The sequence below is a fragment of the Copadichromis virginalis genome, unplaced genomic scaffold (genome assembly GCF_057382275.1).
Source record: "Copadichromis virginalis isolate Kocher_CV1m ecotype Utaka unplaced genomic scaffold, C_Virginalis_male_GT1.1 unmapped_scaffold_1, whole genome shotgun sequence".
NCBI classification, from domain to species: Eukaryota; Metazoa; Chordata; class Actinopteri; order Cichliformes; family Cichlidae; genus Copadichromis; species Copadichromis virginalis.
The window spans coordinates 8,487,222-8,515,173 of NW_028188589.1; the positions used below are offsets into that span (position 1 = coordinate 8,487,222).

Genomic DNA, 27,952 nt, shown 5'->3' on the forward strand with positions numbered 1-27,952 from the left:
AGAGTTTTTTCTCTTGTTGTGTTTGTTTGAAGCTGCTTCCTGTTGGCTTCAGCTGTTTGGAGTTTCCAGTTTCTAAACTTCTACATTCTGAACCTTCTTCAGCTCAGATGATGAAACACTGAATGATTTCAAGCTCACACTTTGTCTAATAAACTTACATCTTTCATTCTTTATACAGATTGATGAGCTGTGGTTTGTCAGAGATCAGCTGTGATTATCTGGCAGCAGCACTGAAGTCCAACCCCTCCCATCTGAGAGAGCTGGACCTGAGTGACAACAACAACCTGCAGGATTCAGGAGTGAAGCATCTGTGTGGTTTCCTGGAGAGTCCAGGATGTGGACTTGAAACTCTGAGGTCAATCAGCATGTTTTAGTTGTGCTGAGATGAATATGATGTGAAAGTTGTGCTGACACTAAACTGCAGACATCAGGCTGATATTATACTGATCCACACTGAGGATCTTCATGGTAAAGTCTGTTTTCTTCTTCTCTGGTTTAGTCCATTGACTGCAGCAGAACAATGTTCACATTTCAAACAGTGAGACTCAACGTATGGCCCGCGGCCAACACACGGCCTGCCCACCTTTCCTGATTCAGAGAGAGGGGACCCTGATTAACTGTGTAGTGTTCTTCCTCACAGTTCTAAGTATCAGACACAACAATGAATAATCCACAGCTGACTGTCTTTAGCAGGTCAAAGGTCATGGCACACAGCAGACAGTGGGAAATATTATAATTCTGATCATTTATCAGCACATATCCATATGTATAAAAACAAAGCTGACACTGTGAGACTTGATCAGAGGTGTGATCATCACAGCAGAGGCCTTTGTGTGTCACTGAGGATCAAACAGAAACACATGAAGCAGATTTTCCTGTTCTGGCTTTTTATAGCAGATAACCTTCAAAATCTTCTGCAGTCCATCAAAAACTGAAGCACACAATGAATCAACATGTGAACATGACCTGATGCTGCTGAAGTGAAGCAAAGTTACAGAGGTTTGATTACAGACACAGCTGAGAGTTTGTAATCTGTCATCATTTTAAAAGGTTTAAATTTCTTCAGTATTGAACAGCAGAAATGAGGCTTTGTTTTCGGAGGCCGACAGCAGTGGACACAACAGCAGACTGGTGCGTAATAAGCAGTGAATAATGCAGAAAGCAGATTTTTGAAGGTAAACTGTTCTTGAAGTACACTGAGAGAGAGAGAGCTGTGCAGGAAGTAAAGGTCAAAGTCAGAGAGAATTCATGACGATGTTCATCAAACGTAAAGCGTAGTTTGGATCTTCTTCTGCTGCTGGTTCAGTCAGTTTTGGTTGGAGACAGATGAAACCTGCAGCTTCAGGATCTGTGAGCTGTCCACTTTCAGCCCCGACGCGTGTCCGTGTACGTGCCGTCGAGTGAACGATCCACGCTCTGTGTTTCCATCTTTGTATGTTTAGCTGCTCTTATTTACTGTTTTATCTGTTTGTTGTTGAAATACTTTTGGGAGCTTTAACCTGAGATTCTGGCAAAATACATTTATATTAAAAATCGATTCAGGATTGAATGAATCAACATCGCTTTATTCAAATTAAAACCATTTAAATATTAAAATCCATTTTTTTACACCCGCCTCTAATGCTGGGTAATGTCAGCTGGTCCATGTGCAGCTGGCTGTGAGGCTCAGGGAAAGTCTACAAAGTGCAACACTGAAAGAACATCATCCATAAATATTGAGTAATAACTGGACTCTCATACAGCGAGACTCAAATGCCTTTAAACATCAGCTTATCCTGCTGATCCAAGTCCAACACTGAGTTTGTAAAAACATGTTTGTCAATCATTTTGTTTGGTTTCTGAGGAAAATGATTCAATAACTTGCTGCTAATACTCAACATTTCATCATATTTCCTCATAACCCTCTTTTGTCTGACCATTTGATCCCATTTGAATTTGCAATAAAGGATCCACAGAGTTTGGTGACAATAATGACAGTAGATGTTTGTGTGAAAGTGCTGGAAGCAAATTAGTGTGTGATGTTCTTTCAGTGTTGCACTTTGTAGACGCTCCCTGAGCACTGGTCTCACAGCCAGCTGCACATAGAGACCAGTGTTGTTAGTCCAGGTCAGAAGATGACTTGTTGGAATGAAAATGATCTTGTAGTTTGTCTGCTTTAATAATGTGACTGGAAAAAGGTGTTGGACTTCAAATATGTCCATTTCTTTCACACTTCACCTTTAAAAGTGAAGCCTTGTGGTTCCTGGAAGGGAAAACACGACTTTTTCAAGTCTTTGTCCTGTTTTTATGATAAATGTACGACTTTAATGTGAAACATTCAGAGTTTTTTGTCTTGTTGTGTTTGTTTGAAGCTGCTTCCTGTTGGCTTCAGCTGTTTGGAGTTTCCATTTTCTAAACTTCTACATTCTGAACCTTCTTCAGCTCTGAACAGATGATGAAACACTGAATGATTTCAAGCTCACACTTTGTCTAATAAACTTACATCTTTCATTCTTTATACAGATTGTGGGACTGTGGTTTGTCAGAGATCAGCTGTGATTATCTGGCAGCAGCACTGAAGTCCAACCCCTCCCATCTGAGACAGCTGGACCTGAGTAACAACAACAACCTGCAGGATTCAGGAGTGAAGCATCTGTGTGGTTTCCTGGAAAGTCCAGGATGTGGACTTGAAACTCTGAGGTCAGTCAGCATGTTTTAGTTGTGCTGAGATGAATAGATGAATATGATGTGAAAGTTGTGCTGACACTAAACTGCAGACATCAGGCTGATATTATACTGACATTCAAGCGACTGTTGAATGTTACAGGTGTTACAGCAGTTATACATCTCCTGTTGTCAGGCCTGCAGGTATCAGGCTGTTGTTCTCCTTTATCTCATAGTGGACAGAAATTATTTTTTGGAGTGACACAAATAATTTATGTGCCATCAGATTTGATGCAGAACAGCTGATTGTTCTGTAAATAGTTTAAAAGGTTTATTTAAAAAAAACACCTTGGCTGCATTTTTAGGTAAACAGCTGCAAAAAAAAACTTTGTTGTTTTCAAAACACAGTAACTTTTTTGAAGAAGTAACTATATAATTAATTGCCCAACATTGGTCATTATTTACTGTATTTTGCAGACAGAGTTACAGCACTCTCTCCCAGACCACAGACTCATAATACAAGTCAGAGCTTTATTTAAAAAAAAAGAAAAGAAAGAAAGTTTGGAATGTATGTTTGTCTTGAAGATGTAAGAAGATCACATGGTGCTTTTTATTATTGTGTTGGTTTGTTTCCTGTCTCTTGGATGGAGCCCAGCTGTGCGTGGCCCCTGGGCCTGTGGTCAGAGTGTGTGCTGGATAATCCGGCCCAGGATGAGGCCAAACTGACATGGGATGAAATGTCTGTCACATATTTGAGCATAATTTACACATCCTCCAAAAATATTCAATAATAACAATAATAATAAAGGGTCAGAAGATGACTTGTTGGAATGAAAATGAGCTTGTAGTTTGTCTGCTTTAATAATGTGACTGGAAAAAGGTGTTGGACTTCTACATTCTGAACCTTCTTCAGCTCTGAACAGATGATGAAACACTGAATAATTTCAAGCTCACACTTTGTCTAATAAACTTACATCTTTCATTCTTTATACAGATTGTTTGGCTGTGGTTTGTCAGAAATCAGCTGTGATTATCTGGCAGTAGCACTGAAGTCCAACCCCTCGTATCCCAGAGTGCTGGACCTGAATGTAGACTGCAACAACCTGCAGGATTCAGGAGTGAAGCAGCTGTCTGTTCTTCTGGAGAATCCACGATGTCGATTTGAAACTCTGAGGTCAGTCACATGTTTTAGTTGTGCTGAGATGAATATGATGTGAAAGTTGTGCTGACACTGTGGATCAGTAGGCCCACACACCTCTATACAGGAAGTCTGGTTCTACTCTTTGTAGAACTTCTGATCCCTGATCTTCTGAGTCTTTCTCAGTAGATAATGCAGAGTTCTGAGCTGCTGTGGGTGAGAGGACTCAGGCAGCCTGACAGAGTTGATGTCCAGGTCTTCCCTGTGTCAAGAAAAACATGTTTTTAATGTCACTGTGATATCATTTACATGCACTGTCATTATTTCATCATTACTTCATTAGTCTGTATCAGTTTTATCATTAAATATTATCATGTATCATTTGAATTAACATTAAAATAGATCAGTTAGAAACCACCAGCATGGCTGTGGTTCCAGGCGGACCAGGGTCACATCAGGACAGTTGAACTCTTTTTAGCCTGGAGCCACAATCTCACAAAATACACACGGTTAGGTACACAATTGGTTAGATTCCCAGGAAACATGAGTGGAAACATCTGTTTTATAATTACGGGAAAGGGTTGTTTTGAACATAGGAGATAGGGGAATTCTTCTGACGTCATAATAGGTATAAAGCTTTCTGTCTTTGGGACAGACGAGGAAGTCGTCCGGATCTTCCCACACGGTACTACTGTGTGTTTTAATAAAATAATTTATTGACCCACTATGGACTTTCAGTCGTATGTCTCTTCCTCAAAATTCGAACCACGACATTTTGGTGCCGAAACCCGGTTTGAGGAGGGACAAATGGAGTTTGGCTGAGGTATAGTGAGGTATAGTCAAACAGACGGACGGCCAGGAGGTCGACTGAGTGATGGGCCCCGAAATAGGAGGTAAGCACCGCCTGTTGATTGATGTCCAAAGGTGCTGAATTGGAAATTAAGATAATTAAATCTTCACTCAGTAGAGCTTCTGATCTGTGTCCGTGGTCACTTTGGGGTAATTAGTGATAAAAGTTTGGGGAATATTTGACTGATAAAATTTAGTGCTGTTAATTCTGGGGTGAATTTTAAGTTAATAGGTTGTGTGTTTAAGTGAATATGGTATGGGCTTAAATTGAGGTGTTATATTTGTTGACTGTGACGTCAGTCAGGCAAGGTTTTAGGTTAGGGTATTTGGTCAGATTGACCAGCAGAAACGTAGTTTCGGGCGTCAGGTAATTAATAACTGTGGGCTAAGGGCCAACAGGGGATGCTTTTAAAACATATAAATTAGTTTTAGGACCGGGGCTCGGATCCGAGGAGTGCAGTTGTGTTCAGCGTTTGGCAACGACCGATAGCCGCGGACGCGTGGTTATTTTTAGCCCGGAGTGGCCTTCCGCGGGAATTCGAACTCCCGTTAACAGGCTAGGCAATCTACGAGTGATTGCCTTTTATACTGCATTGTTTGGGTGAGGGGTGAGACCCGACCGTGACCATTCAACGTGGCTGGCTTGTGAGTTTTAAGTAAAGCGAAAGGCGTGGGTTGGATACTAGCGCCGAACGTGGAGCTCCCTAGCAGCTGCGGGAAGCGGTTATAAATTAAGTAGGGCCTAGAAATCTGACCGCTCTCGGGAGGGCGTTCCCGAAGCGGATATTGACCAGCAAGGCGCGGCCTGGGTTTAGATACGTTTAAATTAGTCAAAAACTTAGGAGTACCGGTACAGAGAGTACCTGGTCTTGGCATCTGGTGTTTTTTTTGTCGTGTGGATACAGGCCTGAGTATATAAATAAAGTGTGAAATTATTTAATCGGCTGTGTAAAGTGCTTACATTGATTATAACTGCGTGTGTTTGTGAAAATGATTTGATTCAGAAGCTGAGTGTGTGTGGTTTTATATTTTTAAAAAAAGAGAAGAGTAGAGAAACTGCGCTCCTCTGTGAGAGAAAGAAAAGGTGGGGGCCGAGTGTGTGTGTGTGGTGGAGAAAAAAGGAAAAGTGTCTCTCTCTCTCTCTCTCTCTCTGTCTCAAGGAGCTGCAAGGAGGGGGGCAGTGTGTGTGTATGAGCACAGAGAAAGAGAGATAGGGGAAAACTGTTTTTTCATGAGAGCCGCGGCCACGCACTCTGTGTTGAGAAAGAAAAGGTGGGGGCTGTGTGTGTGTGTGAGACAGGAAGTGTGCATGCCCATATAAGGAAAGAGATGAGGTAAACTCTGGGCAGATAGAGCGTAGGAAGAAAAAAGGAAAAGTGTGGGTCTCTCTCTGTCTCGAGCAGCTGCAAGGAGGGGGGCAGCGCGTGTGTCCATTTATTAAGGGAAAAAGTGCAAAACTATTTTTTCTCTGTTTCTTTAATGTTGAATGGGCATGAAGCGAATGGAGGTTTTAAGAAAAGAAATGAAAAGGATATTAATTGTATGTTTTAGTGTGTCAATACAGGTTACAGATAAATAAAGGTGGACTTCTCTCAACCTGGAATTTGGAGTACGGCGCCAAAACCAGTAGAGTAGCATAATTGGGAGAAAACAGGCCAGATTTTGGCTTAAAATTTTTACAGCTTGACCTCCCACTTGTCCCCATCTGGAGAAGAAGCTCAAAGGACAGTTAATCTCCTGATGAAGACCAACAGAACATCGTGGATTTGAGAAGAATTAATAGCAGGCAAAAGTCAGTGCTACTGAACCATTGACACTGTCGACTGGTGACATCAGCCGCAGCATGTAGGGAACTACGAGATGGAAACATGGACTGTGAAGTACAGGCTGGGCAGTTGAACGGTGGGAAAGCACTGGACACTGATTGTCAGATTTGCCATGCTTGGAGTAATCTTGAAAGAGATCAACAGAGAAGAAGAAACCACGTGATGAAAAATGCACGGTGGACTGCAGGCTGGTAAAGAACAGTGTGACATGACAGTTCAAAGCCACTGAATGTGATATTTGGCCAGGCTGGGACTTAATCCAGAAGGAAGATACTGAAGAGAAACGGAGAAGCAACGGACTGTGTTTGCTGGAGAATTCAAGACAACCAAAGGACACTGAGAGAAGAGGACAGGGACCATTGAGAGGTGAAGCCGGACGAGTTTGACTGTAAGAATACAGGGTATAATTGGATTGAAACGAAAGCCTGAACTCATGATGGTGTTTAGAGATGTCCACCAGAAAACTAAAGAGGTAAACAAAAAGAAGGTAAAAAAGAAGAAAGAAAATAACTGACAATTACATGACTGAATGGAAAACACACATACACAAAGTGTTACATGTGAAATTATTTCTGGAAAGAATCAGAAGTGAGATAGTTTTGAATTAAGAAATCAGTGAAACGATGCATGAATTAAACCTGATTATGACATACAGAGGCAATGAAGAAAGCAGCTTACACCCACTGAACATTAACAAAAGTACATAGGAACAGCGATGAAGACCTGCTTACACTTATACACAGGACATAAGCTGGTATTTCTGACCAGAGAGCGGGAAACTGGTAGTTTAAGTACCCATGATAATAATAAAATGTCTCAGTTGTGTTTCTTCAGGTGGAAAATAAACAGACCTGGATCGATTCTCCACATGCAGCGGTCGGAAGAAAGTTATAGGTCAACATGATTGGATATGTTAAGGCAAGTTTCTGGTTGAATTGTTCACAAGCGCCATGTCTCCATAAACCTGACAAGGGGGCCCTAACTTCTGGCTCTGAACACTCCAGCCAGCTGAGCCGCGCATGACTTGAGGACGCGGCCGGGAATCCCGTCCGGACCAGTAGCTTTGCGCGCGTTCACCTTCCTGAAGCACTTCCGCACATCCTCCTCAGACACAGTGTGCGCACTGACGTCATCCGCAGTGCGCACACTGTCCGGTCTCATGGTGTTCGCTGTGTCGAATCTAGCGTAGAATATGTTTAGATCCTCACACAGAGAGGCCGTGGTCTGCGGTGTGCTGGTTTTCCCTCTAAAGTCTGCGATCGTGTTTAGTCCCTGCCACATACTCCGAGGGTTGTCAAACTGTTGCTCCACCCTGTCCCTGTACTCACGTTTGGCTGCTTTGATCGTCTTCCGGAGTTGGTAATGTGCGTGTTTGTAGTCCGATGTGTTCGCGGAGGCAAAGGCGGTGTTCCGTGCCGCCAGTGCCACGCGAACATCTCCGTTAATCCAGGGTTTTTGATTTGGGAAGGATTTAACTGTTCTGGATGGGACGACATCTTCCACGCATTTCCTGATAAATCCACAGACTGAGTCTGTGTACTCATCAATTTGGAAGGATTGCCCCGCCCTGGTCCCGAAAACCATACACAAAGGGAAACCAATTTCTTAGTGAATCATGATTTATTTTTCTACACTGCAAAAATGAAGCTCCGGGGTGAAGAAAGGCCAAAATAACAAACAAAACAAGCTAAGTCAGGAGGAGGTGTTATCTAAAACCCTATGTGAAATCAAACATCAAACAAAAGACAAGCGCTACACCTAACTCCCTAACTGAAATAAACAGGAGAAAACAGTGCAAGGAAAAACAATAAGGCAGCTCACCCCTTCTGTTGCAGTGCTATTTACAATGTGCTATTTACAATGAAAACTAATGTACACACTATATACAAAACTCCGAAAAGTCGCACAAAGTCACAGGCACAAATGTTTCAGGTTTTGGAGACCAGGGTCAGGTCTGCTGCTGCTGTCAGTGGCTGCCCCAGGACAACTGCTGGTGAGGGATTTGAAGAGGATCACATGGCCAGGGGACCAATCAGCAGCCGTCAGCTCATCCACCCCGGGACCTGCAAAACTTAAAGGCACAGACAACAACAGCCACCAAAACAGATTATGGACAGGGCCATAACAGAGGTGAAAGGTGAAACGTCTTCAAGAAACTTAAAGAAGTCCAGATGCCTTTTTTCTAAGCTCTTTAGATGACTGCGAACCTTCACAAACACCTCATCAGTGGGACTCTCAGAGCTACCAGCCCTTTGCTACAATCACAAAGCTCTTCATTGAAATCAATGATATCAAAGCTGGAATCAGTGAGTCCAAGTCTTCTGCTGATTCAGCATCACATTCATCTTTGCTCCTTGTTCTGCATCCCCACCATGGACTTCATTCCTTTCCAAGCCAGCCTTGAGTGTCCTTTATTCAGCTCATCCTCTGCTTTACTTTTACCCCTGATTTTAGCTGCTTTATCTCTCTTTTGACAAGTTTCTGTGCCTCAATCTTTTTCTTCTCTCCCTCATAACAAGACAGCTGTCAGGGGTCGTGTGCGGAGGCGAGGAAGGGATGACCCACATGCAGGACTCTTGGTGCAGAACGAGGTTTATTGAATATGTAGACAAAAGATGATAGAATGGATGGCTGACTGACTGACTGGACTGAACACACGACAGGAACAACATCATCATCAATGACACGACCCCGATCGGAAGGAACTGAGGACTTAAATACACGCTGGGTGATGAATGATTAGAAACCGGTGAGTACGCAGCTGAACTTAGTCTGACTAATGATACATGGAAATAACTGGAACACAATACGTAGGCGGTATGCTGGCACGGAAAACATAGATGTGAAAATAAACTGAACATGACAAAACAGAAAACACTGGGTCAACGACCCAGGAACCCTGACAGTACCCCCCCCCCCCCCCCCTTCAAAGGCCGGCACCCGACGGCCGAAAGAAAGGAAAACCAGACCAGGGTGGGCGGAGGGGGCCCAGGACGGAGGGACGGAGTTCAAACAGAGACAGTTCAGGAGGGCGGCCACGCGGCCAGTGGCTCAGCCCAAACAGTTCAGGTGGGCGGCCAAGTGGCCGGCAGAGACGCTGAAGTCGATCCGGTGGGCGGCCGCGAGGAAGGCGGCGGCGGCCACTGGGCAGGTCCGGTGGGCGACCGCGAGGAAGGTGCCGGCGACGACGTCCAGAACACGGCTGGCGCGACGACGCGGCAGCCGTAGGACCAGGCGAAGCAGAAGCTGAGGCCGAGGCCGGACCAGGCGAAGCTGAGGCTGGACCAGGCGAAGCAGAAGCCGAGGCCGGACCAGGCGAAGCTGAAGCCGAGGCCGGACCAGGCGAAGCTGAAGCCAAAGCCAAGTCTGAGGCCGGACCAGGCGAAGCAGAAGCCGAAGCCGAGTCTGAGGCCGGACCAGGCGAAGCTGAAGCCGAAGCAGAGTCTGAGGCCGGACCAGGCGAAGCTGAAGCCGCTGGCTGGAGACGGGCAGGGCCAGTAGGCGTGGAAGCCTCTGGGTGGAGACAGGCAGGGCCAGTAGGCGCGGAAGCCTCTGGCTGAGGACAGGCAGGGCCAGTAGGCGCGGAAGCCTCTGGCTGGAGACAGGCAGGGCCAGTAGGCGCGGAAGCCTCTGGCTGGAGACAGGCAGGGGCAGTAGGCGCGGAAGCCTCTGGCTGAAGAGCGGCCGGGCCAGCGGGTGCGGAAACCTCTGGCTGAGGAGCAGGAGAGCTCACAGCTGGCTCTGGGTGCTGTGGCTGCAGGTCCGGGAACTGAACTACAGACGGCCGGACGGGAGGCGACTGGACTGACTGGAGGGCAGGAGACTGGACAGGAGCAGACTGAGCTACAGGTGACTGGACAGGAGCAGACCGAGCTGACTGGACTGAGAGGACAGGAGCAGACTGAGCTGACTGGACTGAGAGGACAGGAGCAGACTGAGCTGACTGGACTGAGAGGACAGGAGCAGACTGGGCTGACTGGACTGAGAGGACAGGAGCAGACTGAGCTGACTGGACTGAGAGGACAGGAGCAGACTGAGCTGACTGGACTGAGAGGACAGGAGCAGACTGGGCTGACTGGACTACAGACTGGACAGGGGCAGGCTGGACTACAGGGGACTGGAGGGCAGCAGGAGACTGGACTACAGGGGACTGGACAGCAGGTGAGGGAACTGACTGGAGGGAAGGCTGAACAGCAGGTGAGGGAACTGGCTGGAGTGAAAGCTGAACAGCAGGTGAGGGTGACGACGGAGCTGAGGTTGGTGTGGCTGACGGCTGAGCTACAGACTGGGCTAGACAGGGAGATAAAGCTACAGCCTGGGCTAGGAGAGCTGGTGCCTGAGCAGGGGACACCTCAGCTAGCCTAACCAGGGATAGTGCGAGGGCGTTAAAAAGGTGGATCAGGAGGTGGATGAAGAGGTGAAGTAGCAGATGGACCGGTTAGCTCTTCCAAGCCTCCAGAGAGGTCAAGCTGGGTTCTGGTTGCCCTCAGCCTGGGCGCTGGGACAGGCACGGAAGGTGGCTGGACACCAGTCACCCCCACCCGTGAAACAGGAGCGGGTGTGGAGGTAGACTGGGTCGCAGCTGCCCTCCTCCTGGGAGCTGGCACTGGTGTGGGTGTAGGCTGGGCCCTAGTCCTCTGAGGAGGTGAAACGGCTGAAGAGGAAGGCCGAATCTGGGCCGCTGCGCTGGTTGGAAAAGGCTGAATGATGGGTGTGGAAATGGTGACTGGGTGTGTGATACTGGAAGGTTTCTCTGGGATTATTCTAGTCCTCCTGCCACCACTATTTACAGTCTTTAATTGAACGGTCGTCGAGGGTATTGAAGTGCGGATATTGTCCTTAATGAATCCCAGCTCAGAGGGAGCAGAGCTGAAAAATTCTTCCCAGTCTACATCCTCCTCCAGGAGGGAAACACCCCACGGATTGGGGATAAGTTTGCTATTTGTTTTAAGTGAAGAGTCGAATGTGGAGGGTGGAAGACAGTCGCTGGAACTCACCATCTGAAAACAGTCCATGTTATGGCGGCGTGTGCGCCGCCTTCTCCAGGAAGAGGCAGCGGGCGGGGTACACAGCCGAGCCTCTGGCACGGGAGCCTCCATTGAGCCGAGGTGCGAGGCGGAGCCGCCTTGCCATGGCGAGGTTGAAGGTCCGGTGAGTAACACGGCTGGCGGGCGAGCGAGGAGCGGAGCAGCGGGAGAGCGAACGGCCGAAGCTTGGCCTGTGACACCCACTCTCCGCGGCGAATGCTCCGATGCAGGTGAGGCAGTAGGTGGAGGACCGCGGCGTCTCCGAGGCCCGCCCAGAGCCAGACGAGTCCCCTCAAAGACGTGCTCCCTCTCTGAGAAGAGCCGCTGTTTCCACCTGAGCTTCTCCGCCCAAATGGAGAGCGCTGCGTCCTCCTGGAGTGATTTACTAATCCAGGGCTGCTTATTGGGGAAAATACTTCCTGTTTCCAAAGTAATCCCCATTTTTCCCAGAAAGAAATGTAAGTAGAAATAAATGATCTAAGTGAGAACATGAGCCTTTAAAAAGGCTCTTCTGAGGCTGCTGCCAGTGGTCAAAGCCTCCAACAAAGCTCTGTAAGTACATATGTGATCATAGCTTTAGCTTTTAAATCTTTATTCTTGTTAACACAAATCAGGTGGGAACAACTCAAATAAAATATCAAAAATATTAAGTGGTCATCGGTACTCAGTTTGTTCAATACTGAATACAATGGAGCACAAATTGTCCACATTTCTGAAATATTTCTGGGTGTAACTGTTACCAAAGTGCAATTTAGACCTGGCCTGTGGTTGTTATCTAAGTGATAATCATCAATTCTACTAAAACAAATACAAAATAAAGAAATTTGACACATTTTGTTGATATCAAAAGCACACTGAACAATTCAGTGTTGTTTTACTGCTGTTCTCTCTTCACTTCTTCTCCTCTGATTCTCTCCACATGTTGTTCTGCATAAGTGCTCAGTTTCCTGACAAAACAAGATGAAATATTGCTAAATATAATAGTATCTCATTACACTTCAACATAAGTGTTTTATTTTTGTAATTGTTTATCTGTTATTTTTCAGACTGAGTCACTGTGACCTGTCAGAGAGAAGCTGTGAAGCTCTGGCCTCAGGTCTCAGCTCTCAGACCTCTAATCTGAGACAGCTGGACCTGAGTAACATTAACCTGAAGGATTCAGGCGTGACGCTTCTGTCTGAAGGACTGAAGAGTCCATGCTGTACACTGGAAACTCTCAGGTGAGATCAAGCATTTTTCTTTCATCAACTTTAAGAATTAGCAGATTAATAATAACGCAGTCCTCTAATAAGAGGAGAAGTGGAGGTGTTTTGAAGGGCAACGTACTCTTATGTTAACAAGACAGGAAGTAGTTCCTGGGAACTGCTTCCTTTGTTATTGTCTAAGTAGAAACATGATGGTGAAACAGTGATGACAATGCTGTTGCGTGCTAAAAGCAGACTTCTCACAGATTCTGAGGCTGCAGGTTTCATCACTGTCCAACCAAAATTCACTGAAACAGCAGTAAATGAACGTCCAAAACTACACTTCATGTTTAAAAAACAGATGATCAGGGGGATTTGTGTTTACATCTTTTTTGTGTGATCTGTTCACTTGCTGTTTCAGCTGTTTGGTGGTTGTTGAGATGGTTTTGTGAACTTTTAGCTGAGATTCTGACGTTTCTGTAGATACCACACATGTCTAATTACTTTGTATAGCATGAATGGCCATAACGAGGTTTCTAACAGTAAGAAAATTTGTAAAATGTAAGAAAATATAGTTAAAAGTCCAAAACCTTCTACGTCTGGTGGCTTGTGGTAAGGAGCAGATCAAACGAGTAAAGAATTACGTTATAATTATAAATGGCTTCAACAGCACATTCAGGTCTGTGAGACTCATTCAGACACTGAGCTGTGGCTCTGTGCTACATGCACATATTTCTGCATCTCTGCCATTCAGACACACTTTATATATAGTTTATTTTATGTAGTATTCAATACTGAACTGTACATTTAGTCTTTTTAAAGGCAGCAAGTTTTATTCAGTGTTTTCATAAAAGCCTTATTTCTATCCATTTACTGCTATTAGGAAGAACACGTGAGGTTTAAGACCTGGACCAGTTTGAAACCTTTTGTCCTCCACAATGGAAAATGGGTGGAAATAAAAATGGGTCTCACTTTAGCCAGCTCCTAATTTTATCAGTTCTGCTCTCAGCGTCTCCTGTATATCTCCTGTATAAATGTTGCACTCAGCTTTGTGGTCTCCAATATCACTGAAATGCAGCCAGATGCTGCTCATTTTGCCTTTTCACTCTTTCCTGACACGCTTGCATTTCAATACAGCTCCCATTTCTCTGTGTACTGGTCTCTACCACTACCCTTGCTGTCTATGGGACATTTCCGTCCTCTTTCACATAATGGTATGATCCCAGTCTGTCTCTTAAAGTGTTTGGCCACATGGTTTGCTCATCAGAATAAAATCTCAGCCGTGCTCACATTGATTATCAGCAAGCCTGAAAATTCATCAATATTTGACATATGAAATTATCTCAAGGGCTGGATTTGGCCCACGGGCCATATGTTTGACACCCCTGGTTTACACAGTTTGGTATTCAATGTACAAGTGAGTTAGCTCTCAGCTAACTAGCAGACAAGCTAACTGCTGGGACTGCGTCTTTCTAACAAGAGCGTCAGACACTCAGACTGGTTTCCTTTGTGGATGATGATGTGTTCTCACACTGATCCTTCATGCTGATGCTGCCATCCACCCACTGCTCCTGGATTCCTCATCATCATCTCCATCAGCCCTCACAATACTCCACCTTCTTCAGCTTCATGTTCAGCAGCCTGGATGGACAGTAATTCTTTCCATGGGTTATGGTGGGACATTGAGAGCTGAAGTCAAACAGCAGTGAGAAATGAAAGACTGATTTCTATTTAGTCTTGTGATGTGCAGCTTTGTTCAGAGCATTAAGGCCCAGCAAAGATCACTGAGGTCATAGAGTCCTGATGAAACCTGTGTGCTTATAGAAACTGAGACCAGATGAACCAGAATAGAAGGACATTAAAATGAAGTGTCAGCTACACAAAGGCAAAGCTATTCAGTTGTTGCTGTGAGTTATTTAAATGGAGGATGGAGTCAGACTTTAAGCTGCTGGACTCAGTCACTATATCCTGTTGTCCTCATAGAACCTGGACACACAGACTCACCTGTGACACAGTGACACACAGTGTGGGCTACACACACATTAGAAAGTGGATCAGTCACACTTGTGCAATCATTTGTTGTGCTGGGAAACCATGAACACTTTGAATCACATTAATGGCTTTGTTACAGCAACATTCAATCGTGAGTTCAAAAGTAGTGCATTGTGTACTTATTTTAATAGTACTGCAGTATGAGAAGTGCAACATTCAGTGTGCAGAAACAGATCAGGTGCTTTCTAACAGCAGTGTTCCCTTTAACACAGCAGCAGCTCAAACATTTCTGTCAGTCTGAGCTGAAACATGAATCTAATCAAAGATCAAATCAAAGTTCTTTGCCTCTGCCAGGACGTTAATATTTGATCTAGTTTTTTACAAAGTTCCCTCAGCGTCCAGAGCCACCAACATACCTTTGATCAACAGCAAGTGAACATTTATAAATGTGTGTTTGCAGAACAGGAAGCAGCAGAACTATTGTTCTGTTATCAGGCAGCAGCACAAACGCTCATCAGCTCATTTACTGTGCAGGACTTTGAGTGTGTGAAGTGTGTGTTTGTGCTGGATTTCCTTTGGAGAATCTCAGTCAGAAACCAGACAAAGAAAAACTCTTTCAACAGTCCAGGTTGAGTTGACAACATGAACTGCATTTATCTTCCTCTGACTTGACATGTTCTTCCTCCTCTGCACCGAGCCAGCTGCTAAGACTCACAAGCTCATTGACATTTTCTGATGATAAAGAAACTCTCTTCTTCTGCACAATATGAGCAGCAACAGAGAAGAAGCTTTCACAGGTACAGATGTTGCAGCTGTGGCCAAGTACATGTGCTGCATGTTTGGAGCAGCACTCTAATGGACAGGCCTCTGTACTGATGGTGGGCTCTGCTCTGTATCCACCACACTGTTCTCAGCTGAGTCTTCCTCCTGTTCACACTCTGATGAAGCACCAACAGGGCCAACTTCTTCTCTGGTGGCTCGGATGTTGTTGCTTCCACAGGTTTCCCTCCAACAACCCTCTGTTCCTGCAGTGAGTTCAGTAAGATCTGGGTAAACACTTGAGCTCCTTGAATCTGGCTCCAGCAGCAGTTTTCACATATACAATGTTGGCATTTTTCTTGCGTGTCTCAAGGTCTGTTCTGAATGTAGACTTGAATTTGACCACGTAGGCGGGGTCATCATCTGAGCTCTCCATCACCTGAGAGAGATGACAAAACACAGAATCACAGAGCATGAAACCAACGTTTCTCCTCCCAGAAGTTCAGTCACAGACCTGCAACAGAAACAAGAGTCAAAGATTCAAATGACGCAGAGCTTTCATTTACTTATATCCACAAACATGTCCTCTACATATTCATGCTGTATTTACACACACATACCGAGGCTGTTTGTCTCTCACACACAGACAGTACACTGAGAAATACATCATGTTAAATATACCTGCAGGCTTCCAGCTGTGCACTTTGTCCCTGTTAGCTGTGATTGCCATAGCAACCTTGGTGTTATGCGCGATGCAGGGACGTGTTCAAAGGCAGACGTCTGGCAGCAGCATCATATTTGATGCACTATCTGTACTGAGTGTGCTGACTGTATTTCAAATGTCCCACTGCTGTGCAACATGAATCACATGTTCTGCATGTTTCTGTAACTCCCAGGTAACCATGGTTACCCAGCTACGTCCAGTAGTCTCCAGAGAGACCAACAGCTGGTTCATGTTGTAACACCGTGGCTTTGGTAGTCTCTCCTTTTTCTACAGCTCATGTGTTCTTCTTGTGATTGTGCGTCTTGAGGCTTGAATTTGTTTCAGTTCCAGTTTTAGAGCTCTAAAGTGCAGCCATCATGTTAGGAATATGTTAGGAATAGACAGGAACACTGAGCACACTGAGGTCAAATCTTTATTTTACCACTCGCTGCATTCCTGATGTTCATGAATTCAGCAGGTTCATGATTGTCTGTAGCATTAATCTCATATTTCCATTAAAAGTGTTAAATTTGACTGTTTGATGTTCTTTATGATCTCTGGCACCAGTTCATCTGTAGGCTGAGCTCAGTCCATCCATTTAGTGAAAAGATGTTTAAAGGTCTCCTTGTTCTGTGAGCGTGCACAGATCCTGAAGCAGAAAGCCTGGGTTACAGAGAAATGATCATCACTGTGATGATGCTCATCATCTCTGACTGGGATTTGAGGTTTTGTCAAAGCAGCAAAGAAAGCCTGGCTATGTTGGACTGGGTGTGGAAGCAGCTCCCAGTTTGAGTTCAGGAGACAGACACCCTCTCTACTTTGAAGATCAGCTTCAAACTTTCCTTTTTGATAAAGCTTATATTTCGAGCTGGATCAGGTGACCCTGAATCATCTCTTAGTTATGCTGCTATAGGCTCAGGCTGTTGGTGGACTTCCCATGATGCTCTGCTTTCTTCTCCCCTCTTTTCACTCCGGATGCTTTTATATGTCACTACTGCATGTCCTTAACTTTTGTCTCTCTGTTTTGTTCTTATCTCTCTGAGCTCATCTCTTCTCTTTCCCCTCACCCTGCAACCAGTCATGTAAGATGCTCCTCCTGGAGCCTGTTTTCACTGGGAGGATCTTTGTGTCAAAGGGAGTTCTTCTTCCCACCATCACCAAGTGCTGCTCACAGTGGATTGTCTGATGGTTGGGGCTTTCTCTCTAAGATTGGATGCTGTTACCTTACACTGTTAAACGGCTTCAGATGACTGTTGTTGTCTGTTGGGTATTGTCACTTATAAATAAAGTTACATTGAATGGATGTAAATGGATAGATGTTATTGTGACAAAGAGAAAACGGTTGTTGACAGATTGTTGTTTTGTGTGTCTGCAGTCTGTCAGGCTGTCTGATCACAGAGGAAGGCTGTACTTCTCTGGCCTCAGCTCTGAGCTCCAACCCCTCCCATCTGAGAGAGCTGGACCTGAGCTACAATCATCCAGGTCCCTCAGGAATGAAGCTGCTGTCAGCTGGACTGAAGGATCCAGTCTGGAGACTGGACACTCTCAGGTATGAATAATGTCTCATAGAGGAGGAAGAGCTGGAAACATTTCCTGTGTCTTTCACTCACTTCCTGTTTGTTTCCTGCAGATGAGACATGAACAATCACACATGCAGGAATATTTTCAGGGACAGACACACTAGTCTAGCTGGATAGTACATGGATATTTATGTATGGCTCTCCAAGGAGTCTGTTTGCAGGAACATCTAGGTCACAGGTGTACCTGAGATAGATGCCAGTGTACATAATAAAGTGTCAGCTAACATTTGGAAATGGAAGCTTAAATAATGACAAAATCTACATTCACAGCTGAATTCACAATAAATTTGTTCTCAAGTGCACATTTTTCTGTTATTGTTCTCAAACAACAGAATGGGAATAAAATATTGATTCTAACAGGGCCCATAAACAGCATTAGCTTAGCAGCATTAGCTTATCAGAGTTTCCATCATGGTCACACAAATCCTTAGCAGAGAAAAGTGGCCTACTTAGCAATAGCTGCTCAAGTTGTATAAAGCAAGGGAAAACAGTATTAGCATTAGCTGCTAATGGCAGCTTACATAGCATAAACTCTTCACATCTTTATAATGCAAGGGAAAGGAGTCACTCATGGAAGCCAATTTAGCATTAATGTCCCACATCATTATAACACAAGATAAAAGGGTATTAGCTGTCACTACCCGATCCGTATCGGAAACCCGATCCATACCCCGCATGCGCGAAAGGTGTCTACTTCTGGTCGAAGCATTTTACAATAGTTACAGGTCAGAGTATCTGTTAAGATCTTAAGAATAACAAGTATCTCTTAAAATGTTTCCGATAATGAAACATTTAATATAATGTAGACAAAAACAAAAAAATAAAAAGACAGTGACAGATCGGGACTCCCGATCATTACTGTGCATGTGCAAAGTCGGACCGTACAAATCGGGTCTACCCGATCCGTACCGCGTATGTGCAGGGGTTTTCTTCTTCTTCTGTTCGTTTAATGGCAGTGTACTCCCCAGTATACGAGGATACCACCACCTGCTGACTGAGCGAATAAACCCTATTGTAAACTGAATTAGCGTCATTACAAACGTGTGTTAAATTTGATTTAGTGATAATCGAGTGTGTTTATGCTTGTCTGTGTGGAGAGGATTGTTGGAAAAGTGATGATAATGTCCGCTATCACTGTCAATTGCCAGTAAACACTTCATCTGGCTGCTGAATCTTCACGTGACATATTGTAAAGTCTGTATTATTAACTCTGTCATTAGGCACCATTCTTCTTATTTTATGGCGCTGTTGTTCAATCGGGGAACGCTCTCTCTTAAGGAGGAAAGCATGAATTTGTTTGTATATGGATTATCCATTGTTTAAATGTCCCGGTAGTCGAAAAGGAGGCAGAGCTGTTGAGAAATGCTAGGAGCTAACTGGGCGCTAACCGTATCATTCAGGTGGGGAACACAGCTGGGAGTAATTGACAAGATGACACAGGGGAAGCAAAACTGATTACATCAGACATGAACTGTCAAAGTAAAACAGGAAACAAGAAACAATTCACAAGACACAGATTAGACACAGAACTAAAAGGGACACATGGAAAACACAGGCCCGATACTGACAATTCAATTCAATTTTATTTATATAGTGCGAAATTAAACCAAAAGTCGCCTCAAGGGACTTTATATAACCACAGAACCAAAACCTAGGAACAAACAAAGACATCAAGAAATCAAAGATTAACAATAAAAAATAGAAAACGCTGGGACACAGACCCAGGACTGTGACATTTCAAGTGTTATTGGCCATACTGTAATTTTGTTACCTAATTGCTTGTAATGTGTACTCGATCTTGAAAGGCGCTTCTAAATAAAATGGAATTTTATTCCATTTATGTTTTTTTTTTGGGCCTGCCCAGCTGCCAAAGCGTATGGTTTGCTTTTCTTTCTGAAATACTGAGATATGCTTGAGATTTGCCGATATATTTGCAGTTTAGTGGAGACACAAATCTGACCACAAAATTCTGTTCAACAGAAAGCTCTACCTTCTGAGCCAGAACCCAGCATGGAGATAGCTGTGAGCAAAATTTATGTAAAAGTAGATGTTGTACATGTACATACCTGAAATATGTCCAGTTGTGTTTGATGCTGACTACTGGGAATCTCTGATGAGCTCTGTTGGCCCTCTCTGTGGAGGAGTCATGAAGAATTAAATACAGCAAAACCTTACAGCGTGAAATGCAGCCTGCTGCGTGGTTAGACTACACGCCTTTGGAACAGAGGATCGAAAGTTCGATTCCTGCCTGGAGCTGAATCAAATGGTTTGATCTCTTCAGCATGCCATCATGTTTGGCAAAGGCCTGATAACAAGCCATTCGTTTGATTCAGGTGTGTGGGAACAAGGATGCATCTAAAAGCTGCAGGACGGTAGCTCTCGAGGACCGGGATTGGGCACCCCTGGCTTAAGGTCATGAGAGAGGTCGTACCTTCTCTTACTGACACCTACTCTGTGTCTAGTTAAGTATAAGAGCCCTTTGTTAGGGGAACCGCTGGACTCTTAGCACCAGCTTTGGAAGTCTTCACAGCGTCACATCTGAAACACACACACACACACACACACACACACACACTATGCACAGACTGGTACTCTTTGTTCATACCTGTGTAAGACGTCATATGTTAATGAACTTGTGCATATTCATGTAAGCTCAATAAAGAGCAGTGTTACGAGGGAGCAGACGAGAGCGACTGAGGTCAAGTGAAGGAACGGCGCTGTCACAGTTCTCTCCCTCATCAATTGTCTGGTTCCAGCGGTGGGTCTGTGCTAGACGACCCATCACCAGCTTTTTCCACTGGTTACCAGTACGTGGTAGAATCCACTTCCAGATCTGGTTGTCTTTAAATCTGTGAATGGATTGGCTCCATCTTATCTCTCTTTAACAAAAGAATCCAAGTGGAGCCCTCAGGTCTGCAGATAAGCAGCTTCTGACCAGAACTAGACGTAAAAACAGAGGTGAGCTTTATCGATGGCTGCAGCCAAACTCTGGAACAGTCGCCCTTCACATCAGGTCGTCACCAACACTGGACATTTTTAAAAGCCGGTTGGAAACACATTTGTACTCTGTAGCTTTCAATCCTGACCAGTCTTTATAGTCATTACTGTGTATGTTTCCTATTTTCTCTCTACTCTGTGCAGCACTTTGGCTCAAGCTGTTTTTAAATGTGCTGATAAATAAATGTAGATTTCTTTGAATAAAACAGTGGAGCCGAGCTTTGAGCTCAGTGTGTAACAGTGTGTGTGTGAGAGCCATGTAATGTCCATGTGTGCATGCTGACTGTGCTGCTCTGACCCCCCTCCTCCTTTCAGGGTGGAGCCTGCTGGAGTCCGATGGTTGAGACCAGGTCTGAGGAAGTGTAAGTGTGTTTTTAATGGGATTCATGAAAACAAAGCAGCACACATTCAACCATCTTCATCATGTCAGGAGTCATCATCAAAGTGTCAATCAATGAACAGATGATGGATCAATAACTGCAGCTGGATTGTGTTTGTTCTCTCCATCAGATTCCTGTCAACTCACAATCGACACAAACACAGTGAACACAAAGCTCCAACTGTCTGACAACAACAGCAAGGTGACATGTGTGGAGGAGGTTCAGTCATATCCTGATCATCCAGACAGATTTGATGTTTGTGAACAGCTGCTGTGTAGAAATGGTCTGACTGGTCGCTGTTACTGGGAGGTCGAGTGGAGAGGAGGCGTTGATATATCAGTGAGTTACAGAAGCATCAGAAGGAAAGGACGCAGAGACTGTGAGTTTGGATACAATGATCAGTCCTGGAGTCTTAGCTGCTCTGATAATGGTCCTCGTTCTGTCCTTCACAATAACAGATCAACATCCATCTCCTCCTCCTCCTCCTCCTCCTCTGTCTCTAACAGAGCAGCAGTGTATGTGGACTGTCCTGCTGGCACTCTGTCCTTCTACAGAGTCTCCTCTGACACTCTGATCCACCTCCACACCTTCAGCACCACATTCACTCAAACTCTTTATCCTGGGTTTTTGGTCTGGTCTCCTGGTTCCTCAGTGTCCCTGTGCTGAGTGGAGTGTAAAGAGTGTCTCCTGTTACAGAAACACTCTGACTGTTGAACAGATAGTTCAGTCTGTACATGTCTGTCTCTTTCACTCACAAACACGTTTTCAGATTCATGGATTCAATCAGTTGATGTTTGAAACTCTTCTAAATGATTCCTTGTAAACTTCTTCCTCTTCAGTCACAAACAAACAGGAAGTGATGTCACATGTGTTCCTGTCCACACAGCAGAATGAGTCTATTGCTGACAGTGATGTACAAACAGAGTGAGCATTTCTGAGGCCCAAAATAAACTGAGTAGTTCACTGAATGAACAATGGACTGTGAGCTCAGTTCCTTCATCATTAGTATGGATTATGTATGTATGCAGTGGGGCAAAAAAGTATTTAGTCAGCCAGCGATTGTGCACGTTCCCCCACTTAAAATGATGACAGAGGTCAGTAATTTGCAAAAGAGGTACACTTCAACTGTGAGAGACAGAATGTGAAGAAAAAATCCATGAATCCACATGGTAGGATTTGTAAAGAATTTATTCGTAAATCAGGGTGGAAAATAAGTATTTGGTCAATAACAAAAATACAACTCAATACTTTGTAACATAACCTTTGTTGGCAATAACAGAGGTCAAACGTTTACTATAGGTCTTTACCAGGTTTGCACACACAGTAGCTGGTATTTTGGCCCATTCCTCCATGCAGATCTTCTCGAGAGCAGTGATGTTTTGGGGCTGTCGCCGAGCAACACGGACTTTCAACTCCCGCCACAGATTTTCTATGGGGTTGAGGTCTGGAGACTGGCTAGGCCACTCCAGGACTTTCAAATGCTTCTTACGGAGCCACTCCTTTGTTGCCCGGGCGGTGTGTTTTGGATCATTGTCATGTTGGAAGACCCAGCCTCGTTTCATCTTCAAAGTTCTCACTGATGGAAGGAGGTTTTGGCTCAAAATCTCACGATACATGGCCTCATTCATTCTGTCCTTAACACGGATCAGTCGTCCTGTCCCCTTGGCAGAAAAACAGCCCCATAGCATGATGTTTCCACCCCCATGCTTCACAGTAGGTATGGTGTTCTTGGGATGCAACTCAGTATTCTTCGTCCTCCAAACACGACGAGTTGAGTTTATACCAAAAAGTTCTACTTTGGTTTCATCTGACCACATGACATTCTCCCAATCCTCTGCTGTATCATCCATGTGCTCTCTGGCAAACTTCAGACGGGCCTGGACATGCACTGGCTTCAGCAGCGGAACATGTCTGGCACTGCGGGATTTGATTCCCTGCCGTTGTAGTGTGTTACTGATGGTGACCTTTGTTACTTTGGTCCCAGCTCTCTGCAGGTCATTCACCAGGTCCCCCCGTGTGGTTCTGGGATCTTTGCTCACCGCTCTCATGATCATTTTTACCCCACGGGATGAGATCTTGCGTGGAGCCCCAGATCGAGGGAGATTATCAGTGGTCTTGTATGTCTTCCATTTTCTGATGATTGCTCCCACAGTTGATTTTTTCACACCAAGCTGCTTGCCTATTGTAGATTCACTCTTCCCAGTCTGGTGCAGGTCTACAATACTTTTCCTGGTGTCCTTCGAGAGCTCTTTGGTCTTGGCCATGGCGGAGTTTGGAGTCTGACTGTTTGAGGCTGTGGACAGGTGTCTTTTATACAGATGATGAGTTCAAACAGGTGCCATTCATACAGGTAACGAGTGGGGGACAGAAAAGCGTCTTACAGAAGACGTTACAGGTCTGTGAGGGCCAGAGATTTTCCATGTTTGAGGTGACCAATTACTTATTTTCCACCCTGATTTACGAATAAATTCTTTACAAATCCTACCATGTGAATTCATGGATTTTTTCTTCACATTCTGTCTCTCACAGTTGAAGTGTACCTCTGGTGCAAATTACTGACCTCTGTCATCATTTTAAGTGGGGGAACTTGCACAATCGCTGGCTGACTAAATACTTTTTTGCCCCACTGTATGTATTATATTAGTATCATATATATCAGGTGCTGGTGCTTTCAGTCATTGTGCAAATGTGCTGTTTGTAAGGTTGTAAAGCTGCAGTCAGCTCAGACTGAAGAAGTCACCTGATCAGTGAGCAAACGTTTCTGAAAACGTCCAGATGAACAGAATCAACCTTTTGGGATCAGCCAGCAATGCAGCATCATTGTTGTTCAGCTTCAGAGGTTTGCAGGAATGAACTGATGACCAGAAACAGCTGCAAAGTCCAAGAAAATACCAGCTGGAGTTCAGCTGCATTTGAAGAAGTCAAAGAAAAGTAAGGATGGCAAAGGGCGACGTTTTCTTCCAAAGAACTGAAAACATGGTCGACGCCTCATTAGAAGAATCATCTGGACATTTGTGAGGAACTCTAACCAAGAAAGCAACGTCACACAGATCCAACAGACAGTTTCCATGACTGCAAGTGTTGAGTGGAAAAATGCTACATTGCATTATTGCATCCTCTCACCACAGGAGGCGCTGTTGGCACCACTGATTCTCACAGATGTGAACATGTGGTTTCATCAGGTCTGCTGTCAGCTAGCAGGCTCACATCAGAATCAATGTTCCTGAAAAACACAGTCTGTGTGACATCATCAGTCAGCTGATGGTCCCAGATCTGAATGGTTTCTGTCTCTACTGAGGAAGTCAGAGAATATCACTGAGGTGTGGATCAGGTCTGAGTGAGCTGTGGAGGGACAGCTTTAAACAGTCCACAGGTCTCACGTCCTGCTCAGTCTGGTAGCAGATACCTCGTATTGTTCCAGATGTGCTGACATCAGCAGCAGCACAGCTGTGTGATACCATGAATCTCAGTTATTGATCCAACACACAGTAAATACAAAGATGAGGATTTCTGAGAGTAATCATTATGAGTCTGAACACATGATCACTGAATGTTAGTCTCCACAATAATAAGCTAACACAAGCAAACACAGCTTTCAGCTCTTATTTTGAAACTGGCTTATTTAGAGAGCTGTGATGTGAGCGTGCCTGGCTCTGAGGCACTTGGGTCAGCCTCTGTTGTTTAGAAGTGTTACAGACTGTGAATGACACAGACCTGTCAGTTTCCATGTTTGTCTGTAACACAGCTCAGGGGCTCCATGCTGAACGCATCCATCCAGTGTTATTGATCCAGGACTGATACCAGCATTGGGATCAATACTACAACACACAATCACATGTGTCCACGTGATGTGTTTGACCAGCTTTATTCATTAATGATCAATCAGCTTATTTACTGCATCTGAGTCCAGCTTCATTTAAATGATCCAACCATGAAAATGACATCAGTCCTACAGAAGCACTTCATGCTAACAGGAAGTCATTTATTAAGGTGGAATAACACAGAGACACAACCACTCACAGCTAACCTGACCCCACTAACTGCATGTGTTTGGACTGTGGGAGGAAGCCGGAGTACCGGAGAGGACGCACACAAACACGGGAGAACATGAAGCACTGAAACAAAGATGGTGGATTTGACCTCAGGACCAGGCGGGGTTACGGGGGTCATGACCCCCCAATAATAGATCCAGCTACACTGAAACTGTCAATTTCATTTACTTTTCCTGTTTTAAAGCTATCAGGCTGCTTTGTGGCTCACTCAATACTAAACTAAGATACTTTCAGTGTGAATCATTTGCAGGAACACAGGCAGGATTTAAAGTGCAGAACTTTACAGTCTCTGTCTCAAAGTTGGTCTAAACATGCTAACAGCTCTTTGTTTTTTTCAGTTTTCACTGGTTTGATGTAATGAAAGAAATTTTAAAGAAGCAGACGATTGTTGTTATTTTAGTTCTATAGTTTCATAAATCGTGGTGTGGATCTAAGTCAACATTCAACATAAATAAGATAATACAGCACTTTGATGGTTGCCTTTGTATTTTCCCAGCAGTGCTCAGGTTGGTCCTCGGCTACATTTACATACAGATGTTAATGTGTTCAGCAGCTGGACTCATTTGAGGAAGGAACATTGGAAAGGTGCTCAGTGCACAACTGCATCACTAATTTTATGTAAGACCCTGTGTTTTATTGTATTTATATATTTGTAACATTTGACTCAAACACTTTTGGGAAGGATGAAAATGTTTTCAGGAGGAAGTTTTTCCTTCTGTCCGACTGTAGTACACACAACACTGCGTCTCCCCCCATTATCACACTTCCTCAGGCTGCTGATGAGTGCCCCCTGGTGTCAGTGTTGATGACGTCATGCACAGTGAAACATAAACAGTGTCTGTTAATAAAAAATCATGTGTCCATTCTCATGTTTGCATCATGTTTCTGTAAAATCATCAGCTGTTTCTGAACCTTCTTCATTGTTTGACTCATTCCAACAGCTGTGAGCTGTGATGGAGTCAGAGCAGCTTCATCACTGATGTTCAGGTGAAGCTGAACTTAATAAACTGTAGAAATGATCAGGATTCAGGTTGGATGTGTAAAACACTTCTGTGTGAGGTCGCAGTGCTTCATATGTGTGTGTGGGCTGAAGCACACACGTGTGAGTCCTCAGAGGTTTCACACACATCACTGCACACACTTATAATCCTAGTTTAAGCTTGTGGATCATATCGGACACATCAGCAGCTCTTTGGAGACAAAGATTTGAGATTTAAGATGAGTCATAGTCTTTCTATCCATGGTAGCTTCCACTGCTGAGGCTCGGGAAACATGAAGAGGACAATTAAGAGCAAGCATCAGCTCTGTCTCATCTAACTACACAGTATTATGATCATGCACTTATGTCTCAAACTAAGACAAAATGAGTTCTGTGAGTCTTTAGATTATCAGTAAATTCTGGTGACAGTTTGACGCTCAGTGGAGCCATTTTTGGTTTGTGATGAGTGTTTTGTGAGCTTCTGTTTTGTGAATCGCTCTTTGTAATTTAGAAGATCGTGCAGAAATGTGCGCGCCCTTATCTGAGAGGACACGGAGAGAGTGTCGCAGACTCGAGGTGAGGAGATAAACCTCGGAGCAGGATGGCCTGCACGTTACCCATGTGCATCTTTTCAGTGACATCAAGTGAACCCATAATAAGCATTTCTATGTCTTAGACATCATGTCCATTTCTAATGAGAGATTATTTTTAAATGAGGGAAACCTGGTCTAACAACACGCTTACAACAGAGCTAAAGGTTCACCACAGTGAGACGGTGGGACTCTGATAAGAACTGAAACACTGTGTATGAACAGCTGAGACAAAACTATATATAAACACTCATTTATTCCAGTTTAGTTTGCAATGATTTTAAAGTAATGTGGAACGATTCATGTTCATGAGCTGTTACAAACACAACTATTGATTTGTCTATATATGGTCGGACTACAAGGCTTGTGTTGAGGCTCTTGGAATAATGTGTGAATTACAGCAAGAAATGATGGTTTCCCATTTTACCAAAGTGGAATAAAATCACCACAGCAAAGAAATCATGTTATTGTCTGCAGCTAAAATATATGGTGAACATGGTTTTATAATAATGTGCAAACACAACCTCACTCTGCTCTATACGAGGAGCCAACCACAGCTGTCCGGGTCTTCATCCACCACCTCCACCATCTTTGCTCATCATCATTCACTTAATTGCTGATTGGTTTAAATCAAACTCCATTACAGGTTCAACTCCATTATATAACAGCATGTTGACTTTGGATCTGGTGTGCAGTGCCACCTTAAAAGATGAGGAAACTAAGAGATTACAAAAAAAGAAGTGGAGGAGTTAAAGAGCTGCAGCAGATTAACAGTTTCTGACAGTCATGTGTTAGAAATAGGACGATTAGATGAGCTGAGGGATCCATCTACTGCTCAGTGAAGCCTCATCAGAAACAGTCTCAGTGGAAGGATGGCTCTATTGTTAAGGAAGGACACAGGCAGAAAGACTGGCGTCTGTCACACAGGAACTGGACTGAAAATCAGCTGCACATATTCATCAGAATGTGCAAACATATTATAGGTGTGGAATTCAGGACAGTACCATCAGAAGTTGATCCACTGTGCAAATGTCTGATTGGCAGTGGCTTCATTTTTCACTATGAACAAACTGCTAATGCAGCATCACAGGACGTCAGCCATGGATTGGCCTCCCCAGACCTCAACATTACTGAAACATCTTAACAGAGGATGGAAACAAAGGGAACCAACATCCAAGAAAAGAGCTGCTGCTGAAAACTTCCTCACAGAAAACACAAACAAGCTTGACTAAGAGACTCCAGGCTGTGCTGAA

At 44.3% G+C, this 27,952-nt stretch overlaps 1 protein-coding gene across 1 annotated transcript in view; it reads left to right on the forward strand.

The window, feature by feature from the left end:
* LOC146679751 (NACHT, LRR and PYD domains-containing protein 3-like) overlaps positions 1 to 22,034 on the forward strand; it is a 37,780-nt gene extending 15,746 nt beyond the window's left edge. The window contains exons 9-13 of the mRNA XM_085450167.1: positions 179 to 355; positions 12,530 to 12,703; positions 17,497 to 17,670; positions 21,014 to 21,060; positions 21,209 to 22,034. Coding sequence (XP_085306293.1) covers positions 179 to 355; positions 12,530 to 12,703; positions 17,497 to 17,670; positions 21,014 to 21,060; positions 21,209 to 21,744 — 1,108 coding nt within the window. The 3' untranslated portion in view covers positions 21,745 to 22,034. The remainder of the gene's footprint in view (positions 1 to 178; positions 356 to 12,529; positions 12,704 to 17,496; positions 17,671 to 21,013; positions 21,061 to 21,208) is intronic.
* Positions 22,035 to 27,952: the final 5,918 nt, after the last annotated feature.